Source organism: Electrophorus electricus, unplaced genomic scaffold (assembly GCF_041902795.1).
Source record: "Electrophorus electricus isolate QZ-2024a unplaced genomic scaffold, ASM4190279v1 Scaffold27, whole genome shotgun sequence".
NCBI classification, from domain to species: domain Eukaryota; kingdom Metazoa; phylum Chordata; class Actinopteri; order Gymnotiformes; family Gymnotidae; genus Electrophorus; species Electrophorus electricus.
This window is the reverse complement of record NW_027658550.1, coordinates 1,074,448-1,088,981: the sequence shown is the minus strand read 5'-3', so window position 1 is coordinate 1,088,981 and position 14,534 is coordinate 1,074,448. Positions and strand designations below refer to the sequence as shown.

Here is a 14,534-nt window from a genome sequence, read left to right as displayed (position 1 = left end):
AGACTCTGACATCAGTAAAGCTGTTTTGTTACAATGAATGTAGTAAAAGGTGCTACAGAAATAAATTTGAATTCAATTGAACTGGTTTTCATCAGGACTGCAGAGGATTGTGGTTCAGCAAAGATATGCCATTGGGAAAGAAACAGGTCAGATGCTGGTTAGTATTGGTTTTGAATGCTTTAAAGTGTTTTCCATTGGGGAGTTTCTGAAATAAGTGACATCCAGGTGAAGGGATTTGCAGAACTTTTGGAGTTTCTAGACTGATGAAGCTCAGCAAGGAATGAGAAAGAGAAAAGAGAGAAAGAGAAAGATGACTTTCTGAGCGCACTCAATGATATGCTGCAGCTGGTTTCTGGACTGTGCATTAGTGGAGCCTAAAATGTAATTAAGCTTTTGATTAAGACATACCTGCGCTTCTGTACTTTCTTTGTAATAGTAGAATCCTGCATCTGAAATGAATTTGCAGGATTCCACTGCATTGACCAGTTTCTTAATGACTAATGAGGAGGGTGCAAGAGGATGCTTCCTGAAGTACATTATAATTTCCACATCTTGGTGGTGTTGAGATCCAGGTTGTTTAAGACACAGACACACTAAATTAGGTATATCTGGGAAAGTTCACTATTGGCTCACTCTAGGCTTAATTCTAAAACTAAAATATATATTTCTTTAACTTCACTTGGGATTCTCTGAACCTATGTAGACCCAGAACTAATGTATGCATCTGGTGTCTACAAAAAAGCTACAGTTCAGAATTACAAAATAACTCTATTTAATACCAAACATAGTTTGGAATCTGGAGGGTTCCATACACCCTGGAACATAACATTGTTTTAGTGTGGATGCAAAAGATGCAAAAGATTTGAAATTACCCACAAACCACGGACATACGAGTGAAATTTAGAAAACCTGCTGAGCTTTTTTTTTAGAGTACAGACATCCATTGGGATTTTATACCATGTAAATGTCCTTAAACAGAGATATGGACGCAGAATAACGTTATTGTGAACAGCTACACATAAGAAGAGTTGTTGTATCGTTATAGGCCATTTGAATGAACATAATTTATGGTCCAATACGGTCAAGCATATTTGGTCACAATTCCCATATTTTCACGCGCGAGGTCGAATCTTCGCGGTTACGAGAACTCGCGTCACCATGGAAGCAGTTGTTTTTTGACATAGTGTTTTTTTGATTCCAGACGATGAACTGTGATGAACGATGGTCTGAGAAGAAAATTCCGAGCAAGTCTATGTGTTTACATATACCCAACTTTCAAGATCGTACTGGAATTCAAAAGAGGAAAGTGCTTTTTATTCTTGTTGGAGAACACAGTCTTTGTAAATATCCTAATTGTCAACAATACTGGACAGTGTTGCTTGAACTGTAGCGTTACTGCGATTGCGATTGCTAACCTAGGTTAACTAGCTTAGCTAGTTAGCTAACGGATTCTTTCCAAGTTGAGCTCCTGACAAACTGACTTGGTGATATAGCACCTATCCAACACGCTGCTGAAGTGCGCTAGCTAGCCAACTGGCTATATTGCTTTTCCAAATCAGTGATTGGATCAATGAGTCTGATCAATGATGATTTATGCGCTAATATCGCCGGAGTTACACGAACAACTCCTTGATCACGAGAACTACCAGAGCCGAACAAATGGGGTACAAGAGCTGAAGAACATTATTTCAGAGCTGGACTTGAAAACCGTTTCCTCTGACAGTATTGTGGAATTCATCAATTTTTTACGTAGACTTCTGGATGATACAAACTTCAAAGTCTTGTATGGCACTTTACAGGTTATCAGCCTCCTGGTTCAAAACCTGGACTACGCCGTGGACAGACATTATAAACAGATTGTATGTGTGGCCCTCAAAACTTTGGGGGACACACGGACTGTTCCCCGGAATGAGTACATGAATATTTTTCGTCACCTCATGAGGATTGTAGGTCCACAGAAAGTTTTGGAACTTGTAATAGGACAGCTAAGGCACAAAAATTCCAGAGTCAGAGAAGATGTCATCAACATCATCACAGCTGCTATGCTCACACACCCCAGAAAAGACTTCAATATCCCCAATCTGTGTTCTGTAGTGGCTCCTTATCTTGCAGACAATAAAAAGAGGGTCCGACATGCTGCTCTGGAGCTCTTTGCTGTTTTTGACTGCTGTCTTGACACAGGAAAAAAACAGCTACTCATGAAGGCCATTGACAGGTTGGACTTCACTGGAGATGTGGAGGGACTTATGGCTGCAGTACAGGCACGAAGAGCCAGACATATTCTCCCCCGATTGTCTGCAGATGGTATGGTGGAATACGCACTGGTCATCCCCAAGCCTGGTCAAAGGCGAATACCTCAGTTTGGCTCTGGAGCTGACCTGAACTGGGTTATTAATGGAGGGAAAGTTAACAGTGCACAGAGCCACCACACAGAACCAGATTCGGATCGACTGAGTGGCTACGGCAGCTTTGGTTCTCTTACAGATGGCCTCCAGTCACACAAGAGAGTAGTTAGCGCTAGGAAGGCGAAAAACAAGCTACCCTGGGAGAGGTCTTTCCTCCCATGTTTAGTAAACAAGCAGCCTTGCAGTGCATCAAATGCAAAGTTATCTGATAAGGTGGGTGATTACCTCATGAAGTTAATTTTACATGCACACACAGAATTACAAAAAAGGAAAAATAAGGTTAAAAATGAGAGAATGTACTATTTTGAATGCAGCTCCAAACTCAACAAGCTACTTTACCTTTTTTTTCCTTTATGTAGCTGTGAATCTTATTTATTTGTGTTAGGCTACAAGTTGTTTTCTATTCCATATTCCAATTTCCATCAACATTACTTCTTACATTACTGCCCTTCTGCAGACCTGAACTGTTTTGCCTAATATGTAAGTTTTGAGTCACTTCATTTTTATAACATGACCCCCATTATTTTTCATGTTGAACTGTTTCAGTACTATTTTCATTGTAATTTAGTTGCATAAAATTGCACAATGTCCTGTACATTTTTGTTAAGAAAGCATTGTGTACTGAGCTACAACAGAACAGATGTCTATTTAAAAAAAGGAATATCATGGTTTGCTACATGCTTACTTATAAATGTTCAATAATAAGGGACTGTTTTTTGTTGTTGCTGCTTTAGTTTAGTGTGGAAGATCTCACTACCTCCTTGAGGCTGAATCAGAAAAACTGTGGCACAAACTCTGGTAAGTAAATGTCTCTTTGTTTTCTCTTTGTGTCCTCTATTTTAGATTTGTCCTATTTTCTTACTAGGTTTTCAACATACAACCTATAAATACATGTTGATTTGTATTCCCATGTCTCTTGTGTCTTTTACTGTTTCTGCCTTTACTCATGCTTTCATTTTCACACCTTAAATTAGCAGCTAATTATCTAGCTAATTAGTGTGTGTGTGTGTGTGCGTGCGTGCGTGCGCGTGCGTGCGTGGGTGTGTGTGTGTGTGTTAATTTATCTGGACATTTGTCCTTGAACATGCCACCCAGACTTGTAACATGTAGGTCAAGACATGAAATGAAAATGTTAACTCATTGTTTAGTTTTAAATGTGTATGAGTACATGGAATACATTGAAGTGGGTTTCTATCAGTATTCGGACTGCTGCTATTAATATGGGCGTTCTTCAGTACTTTTCAATATTCCTGTACTTTATGGAAAAAAAATTTGGCATCATGAAAAATATCCTAAAATCCACACCGAAGCATTAACACAATGTAGCAGTGTGTGGATTATGAAACATGGGAGTAGTATTTATTAGAAACACTAGAGGAAGTCTGAATTTGAGTGTATTTCATGCTCCAGTACTAATTTTAGCAGTGATATGTTTGTAGATGACTGAGTAGAGCACACTAGAGTGGGCACCATGACCACCCACATGCAGGGTGGGTTTACGGTGAAACACATTATTTGTTGGGCAGTTTTGTTTAGCCTAGGATGATAATGCTTCCTACCATTGATATAGAAGCTTAGTATAATACTGGCTATACATGTATATTGATTATAGTTGTCACTTTGTCATTATTTTAACCCGCCCCAACAAACAAACAAAACATTGTCATGTTGCTTTGCTGGCTTCTGATACCACATCTAGATGGCTGCAAACGCAATCATCTATATAACATGGCTTCTTTAATATGCTGGGTGAAACAAGGCCAGTGTTGAGCTCTGGTGTGCTGCAGCGGTCTGTGTGATGTAAGGAATTTGTGATTTTTACCAAGTCCTATTTTAGTTGGCATTGACAATATAAGACTGCAGGCAAGACTAGACTTGAATCTTTTATTGCAGTCTGTTGATAAAAGATCCCACCTGCACTGTTCAAATCCAAGAAGAGCCTACAGAGGTCTCCTGTAAACAATGTAACCATATGATTAAGTTTTCTTAAAATTATGTTAAAGTCTTTAGTTATAAAATCTAAATTGCTATTGCTCACTTTTTGTTTACCGCTTAGTTGTTTTTTGGTATGCATTTGTAGTCTGATGTGTGCCTATTAGTTACATATGCTGAGCTGATGCTTCAAATTGTCCTCAAGTTTCCTGTTTCTGTTTCATTCTCCAGATTCAGTAGAGCCTTTCCAGCCCGATGCTCCAGGATGGAAAAGAGAGACAGTGGGTAGACTTTGTCGAAGCGGTAGCCTTGGTGCGGACCCAGATATTTTAAAAGCAGCTAATCTCAGTGATTCTGACAGAGGTGACTTGTTGATGTTGATTTTACTTTATTTATATATACAAAATGTAGAAAATAGCACATTTGCATAATTTTTGCAATAGATTTGTTTTGTTGTAAAATATTGCTAAATAGAATAATTGGAATCAAGGCATCACTTGACCATAAACTTCACTCACTGAGTGTCAAATGAAAGGAGCTACTGAACATTATTTGCTGCCAAATGAATAGTCATGGAAGATTCTCTTGAGAATAGATGCTCTTTTCCATACAGGTTTGCCCAAAGCCAACCGCTTGCTGTCTGGTAACCCCAGTGTAGAGCGCACCTTTTCAGTTCCTTCCAATCCACCCCCCCCCGGGTCTTTTCTGCTGCCCTCCTACCCTCTGGCCACTCTTCCGGGAGTGCAGCTGACTCCCACCCTGCCTCGTAGATGCCATGCAAACTCCTCACTGTCCATGTCCAATACATGGCCCAACAAGCGAGATACGATCCCTCGTCACAGGGACCCCAGCTCATGGGGGGATAAAACAGGTGAGGGCATAGCTACATTGCTTAGAAAATGTGTCTTTGTTCAGTGGGAAACTGCCAAAGCATTTTTGGCTCTTCAGTATTTAGCAGTGTCAGAATTAAAAATGAATCATACTGAAATATCAAATTGTATTGAAATGTAAGATTTCAGGATTCAATTAAAAAAAAAAAAGAAACTGAATCATTGTTGGGTCACACATTTACATGAGCTCTACTTAATCTGGAATGGATGTCTTGCTTTCAGTTATTCTTTGTTATATCTTTGTGATATCTAATCACATTTTGAGTAAGAACTTGATAGTTGGTAACAAGGATGCCAATTACAGGATGAAAATGTAAACTGTTTACTGTGATTGTAATGCAGCTGCCTTCACTTTTGACTGGTGTGTTTCTCCATATGTGAAGTACACAGAGGTTGATGTGGCTTTGCCTTAAACTGACACTTTTTTACCACCATGACAGGAGTTTTTGGCTTCACTGGTGCTCCCTGCTACCCTGGAGTGACTCTGTCCCCAGAACAGGAGGAGTTGGTAAGAAAACCCCCCAGGGAGCCACTGATTGGGGTGTATGGCCATGCTGTTTCAGCTGGCCATATGGATTCGGAAGAAAGCACTGAGCCAGAAAAAGCAGCGGTGAGACAATGTTTATTTTGTTTTATTGAACAATCTGCTAATATTTATTGATTCCCTTTACTTTAATCTTTCCTAACTTCAGCAGTGGTTTTTGAATGTGCTGTTGATATGGAATGACTTTGTTGCCAGTTTGACAGTAAAATTTTGATAAAATAACGATTTGATAAGATTTTAATGCAAATTGACTCCTACGTTGCATAATTTCAGTCCGGTCCTCCAGGTTCTGATTGACAGTCTTGAATAGAGATGCTATGTGGTTATTCATGTATGTGTATTTGTTGGAGAGGGTAAAGCCGTTTAGGTTTGCAAGGGTTAAGATGCATCAACATCGTCTGGAGCAGCAAGAAGTTCCGCCTATACAGGGGGAGTGGCAGAACATGCAACGATTGAAGCAGAACTTTAGACACATGGCATTTGACGTGGGCTCAGACGACACGGCATCTCTGAAAGGTAACGGTTGACCTCAATGAATGCTCCTCCTCGTGCTTACTGAGACTCATGGAAGCTCTGTAGTCACCATAGCCTGTTAATCTCCTTCCCATCAGATTTGCAGCGCAACGGTAGTGTTCTAGCATCCACGAAGGCTGAACTCCTGGATGATTTGCCCTCGAGCCCCAACAGCACACACGCACCCAGAAGCCTGGTCAAAAGTTTCATTCGTCCCAGCCCTCCCACGGCTCCTTCCAGACGCATGCTGCCACGACGCCAACAAGCCCCCAGTCTGAACAGAGCATGTCCACCCCTTTCAAACTGCTCTGGTGAGTGTCACCTGTTATTCTGCGCTTCATGCATGGTCACTGCTCTTGAGTAAATAGATTTGCTCTAAACGCTGTATCACACAATTGTGTTTTAAAGGCCCTGCACAGTTGTTTGTTTAAAAATGCAAAAAAAACAAAAAAAAAAACAACCATATATATTCCAAAGAATGTTAAATATTCCAGTCACCTTCCTACTATCATTTTTTTAAACCATAAAACGACATTAAAAAGAGTGTTGTCCTTTTACCATTCTGCTGTTTGGGCGTGGACCTCAGAGGATTCATTGACAGCCTCTGTGTGAAAAGCTATTAGGGATTTTGGTCAACAGCAGAATCCTTGCTGTGTTTAAATAGACTAATCAATTAGAGGACACCACAGTTCGTATTTTAAGAATACATTTATAGCAATATCATCTGTGCATTTATTACATATTGATCATGTTTACATTAAAGCTATTAAGGAACGTTAGCTAACTAGCGTATATTCGGCTGGTTAATCAGGTCTAGCTAACAGGCTTTGACTACGCACGGAGAGAGCTAAACATGGGACAGGCAGAGACTGGTGGCAATTTCAAATAGTGTTGGTGTATCATAACGTTATAAAAAATACATTTGTTGACCCAAATTGCACAAAATTAGCAAACGTTTGCATGTACTAACGTTTTGTTATATTTTCCATTACTTGCTACGGTATTGAATAAAGTGTCGAATGAAAACAATGGCTGTTAATTAATATCAAAGACTTACTAACTTATCAATATTACCTCCAGTAAGTGTGGGGAAAGGTGTTGTGTTTCAGTTATAGTCGGCAGGCAAATCTAGAGCTGTATTGAGCTCAGTTTGCAAATTATTTCACAGTAAAATGCTTGCTACAAACTCTTGTATTGGGTGTCACTTAGACCCCAGAAAGAAATTTGAGCAACCTTGATTTGGTCTTGTTTTCTGGAATAAAATGTAGAGTAACCCTTTTCCCGTTTGTATACAAAAACTGAGCATTTGTATGTACATGTCATCTCTGTTCCTTGAAAAGAGCTATGTGCAGTGATTGAAGTGTAGTAGGGTCATTTGATTTCACAGTTCATGTATATGCAATATTACATAGCTTATGATTCCCTATAGTCAATTAGTGTTATCTGTGACATCAAAGATAACACCACATAAAGTGTAAGTCCTAAATAGAAGTTAGGCGGTATAGAAAAAATAAAACAATTAGAGGTTGTTTTATGCACTCTACAATGCCCAATAACTACTGAACTGAAGCAGAAGTATGAAGATAATCACATACTTCCAGCTAATACAACATTTTGAGTAAGGAGAAAAAATACTGTGCAAGGCCATTAAATGTAGGTGGCCATCTTGAATAATGTTATGTTTTGCAGTCAAGTTGATTTGAAACAAAGTTGAACTGGTAGCCCTAAAATAAGTAGTCAGTTTGTTTGTGGTGCGGTATTCCTCTTTAGATGAACTCACACCAGGAACCCCCAGGAAGAATCCCCATGAGCAGCTGGCTTTGCGGCCGTTCTCTAAACCGGACCTTGCTGTCACTCAGAGCTTCAGACTGCTTAGCTCTGATGACTGGTAAATCTCATACCTGTAAAATTATGACGCATTTGGCTAGGGTCAAGTAAAACAGTTTAGTAATTTATGATTTTCTGCATATATGATACATATGCTTAGAAATTAGTAAAGTGATTTTATCACTATCACTTTTTTCCTTTTGTCCCCTCTTTCATAATCTTTTTTCAGTTATGATAACCTACTTTTACAGTTTGTGTTTGTCCAATATTTTCATACAGGGAGAAGAAGATTGATGGCCTGATACTCATGCGTAGTTTAGCACGGTATCACTCTGATGTGCTTAGTAGTAGGCTCCATGATGTCTGCCTTGTTCTTAATCAAGAGGTAAGTGACTATATCTGCTCACTATTGCGTCTGACTCCTTGTAACTTCCTGTGAATCTGTCTGATTCCTAAAATTAACCTATAATACCATTAAATTTTTTGTCATACACCATCAGCCTATGTTATTGAGACATTGCTGCCAAAAACTACACAGATCTTTCAGTAAAGTTAGTATAATGCTTGAAATTATTATAAAAATAATTTTCATCTAAGGGCATTTTAGATGCCATATTTAACTGTAATAATGAGTGATGAAGCCATTTCTTGGCATAACACAAGCTGGAATGTCTTCCTTCCCCCAGGTTCAGAACCTACGCTCTGGAGTGTCACGCGTGGCGGTGGTGACCTTGGGAGAGTTGTACTCTGGCCTGCAGAAAAGTATGGACCAGGAGGTGGAAGCTACAGCCAAGGTCCTCCTCCACAAAGCAGGAGAGTCCAATGCTTTTATTAGGCAGGATGTGGACACAGCCCTGGACTGCATGGTGCAGAACTGCACCCCCACCCGAAGCATGAACGCTCTTCTCGCTGGAGGACTCGGGTCAGTTAACTTGCAGTTAGCTTTCAGCTATAGCTTTCATCTAGCTGCAGCAGTCAAGAGGCCAACAAATGAGAGCGCTTTGGCTGCTGTTTGCTATTATTTTCACTTATCCTTTGGTGTTTCGAAATGTTTTTTGGCATTGGACAGTATTTTTGTTGATTTATCCTCTTAAAGATTTTTTTTAAAGCCATCAAATAGAATAGGATAATTTGATTATGCCTTTAGTTCATAGATAAGTGTATTAAGTTACTTTAAAGATGAAAGAGTTAAACATTGCACTGTATACATTGACTAGATTACTACATATTTGTTATTATGTCATACTTTTTTGAGTGCCTTTAAATATTTCCTTCTCTTTTCTCGTTTGTGTTCTCCTCAAAAGTCATTTGAATGCTGCAGTAAGAAAGTGCACTTCTCAGCATTTGGCTACTTTGATAGAAAAGATTGGCGCTGACCGCTTATTGTCTGGGACAAAAGGTGTGACTAATCGAATTCTACCTGCAGTCTCCAAATTGGCGCAAGACTCTTCCCAAGAAACCAGGTTGGTACCAGGATCAGATGGAAAACTATCAAAGCTTTTCACATGCCCAGATAGTAATCTTTTGGTTTATTCTTTTAGTCTCCTAACTATGACACTCTGAAGTCAGCAAATGCAGCTAAATTGTAGAGTAATAGAAGTTTTTTAGACACAGAGTGTCTTGGCAACTGGAATTGTGTCCTGGTAAAATAAATATACTAATAAATATTGGACTCTGCTTAATTGTAGTAAATGTAGTAGACTGGTACAATTTGTTGGTGTGCTGTGAGTCACCCTTAAGTTCCTCCCTCATGGTTCTCTCATGGGAACGGGGCTGTTATTTGTCTCAGGTACTTTGGTCGCCGCATGCTACTGTTCCTGTCGTCTCATCACGACTTTGATAAGATGGTGGAAAAGTACATCCCTACCAAAGACCTGCCCACCATCAGGGCCACTGTCCTCACTCTGAAATCCAAGGTGACAATTCAGCACAGTGTCTATTTGTATATATGATTAGGATTTTTAATTCCATTCAGCCACTATGCTGTAAGCTTACTGACTAAACAAAGCTTATTCACTAAACTTATTCACAGTATTAGTGAAACCCACCTCAGAGCTGACAAGGTAGACAAATGTTTTAAACAAATACTAAAGTACAGAGCAGTGCAAGGCACCACACATTGTACACAGCAGTATGTATATACAACAAATATATTAAGCCAAAATCATATATTAAAGATGTCAGTGTACAAAAAGATGAGGCAATACAGTTGTCTCCTAGTAAATAGTTTGTGATCTCCCATTATAATAGTTCAAATATTGTATTTACAGTAAGGTATAGATATTGCACAGTGCAGTCCCAGACCCAGTAGTTAGAAACAAAGTATGAAAGAACATTTGGTCTTCATTATCTGGAGAGTCATCACCCAGTGATGCTGATGTGGATTTAGGTCCCGGGTGAGAAGCCTCAGGATACCCCTTCAGCTCGAGGCAGGCGCTATATCCCTTGCGGTGGAATGAGGTATGCCTCCTCTATAAACCGTCAACCTCAGATTGTCAGCAGGTGAATTTTTAAACAATCAAAGCAAAAAACATGAGTTCCTATTGAAACTGCTTTAATCTTTCTACTTTTTGATGGTGATTATGTTGTTGTTGTTGTTGTTGTTGTTGTTGTTTTAAATTTATTGTAACCACATTCAATTTCTTTTTATTACAATAAACCAATCCTTACATTTTCTCTCTTGTTGTGTGTGTTCAGCAAAGATGCCAGCAAAGCACAGGTCCACAGCATTGCAGACAAGACCAAGTACATCAAACAGCTTAAATACACAGACAGGACAAGGTCCAGGTGTGGGATCCTCCCAACTGTACGTGGCGGGCCAAACCACATGACTCGCGGGAGATGAGCGTTCTGTGACACTTATTGCCAAGGTGCTATTTAAACAGACTGTGAGCACACAAGGGGTCACTGACTTATGGCATGAAGCTGAACTCAGAATCAGAACAGAATGACCTCAGCAGCACTCTAGGAAGCCAATCTGATATATTCAACACTTGCTGTCTGCAGAGATGCTGAGAAGTGCTTTGCCAATTCTGTTTGATGTGTTATGAGTTATGCTTAGAGTTATGATGCCCACAAGCTGCTGTCATTTGAGGTGCATTAGTGCTGGAGGACAGGTGGAGTTTAGCAAGTAAATATGGTTGTAGCCATATTATCAACAAGGATAATGGAGTTGAGCCTGTGCAGACTTTGCTAAGATGTTGTGTATACATTTGGCTGTCAGCTGGGCCATGCACTGGACTGACCAAGTATTTTTTCTTTAACTGGAATAAAAAAATTTAAATGTTTTCAAGAATAACACGCTTCATGTGATGTTTTATGGTTTATTGTTTAAAAAATTAATGATATAGAAGTCTATTTTGGTCATGACATCAGTATGGTAAAAAATTAAATACTGGAATTAATTAAAAAAATTAAATACATGGAACAGGATAATCACAACATGATTATACAACAAATTTAATTTATATATCCAAAATGTATTAATTTTATGAGATACAATCTAGTAGTTCCTTTCTGTGATATGAAAAATATTTTGTAAAAGGGTGCTATCTGTTGTAGTTACTGATTCTTATTTTCACTTCTTATATATATATATTCCTGTTAGATCATATAGAAAATTGGTCATTGTTAGTATGGCATACTCCCTTGTGTAACCCTTTTCTTTGACACGCCATCCAGCACAATATCCTTAGATTCAGCCTTAACCTTTAGGTCCTTATATGTATTGACACCCACAGTATAAGCTGTGCAATGACTGATAAATTATTTTTGCTTTATACACACTACTCCAGTGTGACATTTATTTCTGTGTTCCTTTCAATAAAAAATAATCACATCATTGTGGTACAAAGTTTCTTCAACAAAATTCCCTTGCTAAACAAGAGAATTCATTCTAAAAATGTGGATGTTGGCAGCTGTCCCTAAACATTGTCAATTCACATCAGAGTGTAACTGGCAAACTGTCAAGACTACTGCAGCTACACATTCTTCTGTTTGAAAATGTGTGAAGATGATCACTGTAGATCATTGAGGCACCTCTATCACTGCAGATCAAACTGCCACTGATTTTACCCCTGATTTCCACTACCTGAATGCACAGACTTTCATTCTTAAAAGGAATGAACTGAAATAAAATGCTATTTGAAAATAATTATTGCTCATACTCTGGGGAGCTCAGATTAGATTTTAGGACATTCTCATTTACAAACAGTCTATCTATTTTTCTATTTTTATTTTTCACTATCTCAGGAAATTGCCTATGTTTATAAATGCTTACAGCTGATGTCTGTCATGAACTGAAACAAAAAAGGGGTCAATCTGACATTTTAGAACTTGAAAGTTGTACAATGGATAAGATAATGTTGTCTTGACATCATGCTCAGAACAAAGAAACAGTAACCTCCCCAAGAAGCAAGAAACCTCCAGCATACACTTCCAAAAAGGCTCAGTAACTGGCAAAAGTGGCACAGTGACTTCTGTTGAGCTGTAACTCACAACCGCAAGGGCCTCTGTGAATTATGACTGCAATCTGAAGCATTAGTGCCTTTAATCTCATGAAAAAGCCTTAGCAGCACGCAGCCCATTGTCTGAAATAAGATAACCCAGCGCAACCTGGTTTTATGTGATAAAGGAGCCCTGACAAACAGAAACACAAGGTGTTACCTTTTTTGGCACATGTATGAAAAGCATGTGCAACGCACAATTATAAGTCAAGGTGAATCCCTGTGTAAAAGGACTGGGAAAAGTGAAATATATACTGGAGAGTGTGATGAATAATTAGGATCTTCTGAGTCTACTATATGGCACTTCTATTAACACTTATAATCATATCCATATTCTGCTATACAGTATCCATACGATGAGGGGTGGTGCCTGTGGTAGATTATGTTATATAGTTGTGCCTATAGTATTTGATTTGCTCCCCTGATAAGCCTTGTAATCCTGGAAATCCCTGCATTGTCATTTTAGTCACTCACTGGGAAGAGGTTGAGTTTTGTTAGAAGTTACAAGAGGTGGGTGTGGATTGTTTTACTTAGCCTTTATTGTTCTGCCAGTTCTGCCAGAGATTAAATCAAACAATATCACATGTGATATTGCTTTTATACAACAGTTCCACAAGTGCCATTTATTAGTTAACACTAATAATCTACAATATGTTATGATTTGTTTGTTTATTTACTAATTTATTTGGTTCTGTCAACACAAATAGCTCCGCAAATGGACTGGTACTGAACTGTCACCAAACAACACAAACATTTTCCCATAGGTTGCTACTTTGTGGAGGTTTATGTTACCACAGGCCGGCTACTTTTATAATGTACATTTATCTGCATGTTCCCATTTATTGTGCAAACAGAAAAATATGAGTCTGTTGACAAATCATTTGATGACGTGACTCTGATGAGATAACAGCAAATGTTACAATCTAAGATAGATAACAATTGTAATTAAGGGTTAATAAAATGCACTTGTAAAGCAGAGTACCATTATACTCTATATCAGCACTCATGAAATCTCTATCGTCTAATCAAAGAACTAACTGTTCTATAATAAACAATATCATTGGATTTTAATGTTGAGCTGAGTTTTGGTCTGTCTTGTTCTTGTTACTTTTACTTAATTTTCACAATAATACACACAACCATTTACATGGAACTCCAATTTCATTGTGCCAACCCTTCCGTTTTTGCACAATAAAAGATGTCTAAAAATGACCGCAACACACATTCCAAAGTCATAAAAAATATGTGATTGCGCTGGAAGTGACAGAGTGTACCTGGAGTCTCATTCAACCTCTTTCTTGATATTCTGCTGGAGATGCTTCCGAATTGACCTGTAAGAGGATAGAAACTGTCTGGGGGTTTATGAAACAGCCAGTGATAGAATGCATGTGTACATGTGTTTTGTATGAGAGAGAGATCGCAAGAGAGAGATGTAGAGAGATCTGGCTGCTTGCCCAGATTTTGGATATATAGCCTTAATGTTTAGCAGACACATTTAGGCCAAGATTTGCCACAACATGACAACAAATATGCCATGACAAGATTGGTTCATTTAGGCCAAGGCTAAATCTGATCCTGGCATTTCATCAGCATTTCTCCTGTGATATTTTATAGTGACACTTAATAAGGCTTGTAGAAATACAACCACCCAGAACCTTCAACTTCCCAAGAATCATTTTATATAATGTGAATGGTTAGTGGCTTTCATGGCTATGCAGAGACAATGGAAAGACCGTAGGTCCACCAAAAGCTTTAATCAGCTACTTTGGGTGGACCCACTTGCACATGAAAGCAGTAATTTAAATATTCAATCCATTAACTGCTTTATAGTTATGCAATTGTCTCCCCTCTATGATCACCACATCTGTCAGAGCATTTTCCCCTAGTCCTGTCTGAAGCAGAGCAGAGCCCTGATCGA

General features: G+C 38.7%; 1 protein-coding gene across 1 annotated transcript; it reads left to right on the top strand.

The window, feature by feature from the left end:
* Positions 1–1,524: 1,524 nt before the first annotated feature.
* Positions 1,525–10,956, top strand: LOC145655509 (TOG array regulator of axonemal microtubules protein 1-like). Its single transcript, XM_081709042.1, has 15 exons — positions 1,525–2,618; positions 3,140–3,203; positions 4,569–4,700; positions 4,951–5,285; positions 5,497–5,509; positions 5,668–5,835; positions 6,117–6,287; positions 6,383–6,595; positions 8,055–8,172; positions 8,391–8,496; positions 8,798–9,033; positions 9,416–9,574; positions 9,901–10,027; positions 10,501–10,613; positions 10,809–10,956. The coding sequence occupies exons 1-15, from the start codon at positions 1,584–1,586 to the stop codon at positions 10,954–10,956; spliced, it is 3,138 nt and encodes a 1,045-aa protein (XP_081565168.1). The 5' UTR covers positions 1,525–1,583.
* The last annotated feature ends 3,578 nt before the right edge of the window (positions 10,957–14,534 follow it).

What these genes read in the sequence shown, in the direction of transcription:
- LOC145655509 (XM_081709042.1), top strand. Translation starts at nt 1,584, where the DNA reads ATGATGATTTATGCGCTAATATCGCCGGAGTTACACGAACAACTCCTT. An exon ending in AAACTGTGGCACAAACTCTG is followed by an intron (nt 3,204 to 4,568) that starts GTAAGTAAATGT and finishes TTCATTCTCCAG; the next exon opens with ATTCAGTAGAGCCTTTCCAG. An exon ending in CGACACGGCATCTCTGAAAG is followed by an intron (nt 6,288 to 6,382) that starts GTAACGGTTGAC and finishes CCTTCCCATCAG; the next exon opens with ATTTGCAGCGCAACGGTAGT.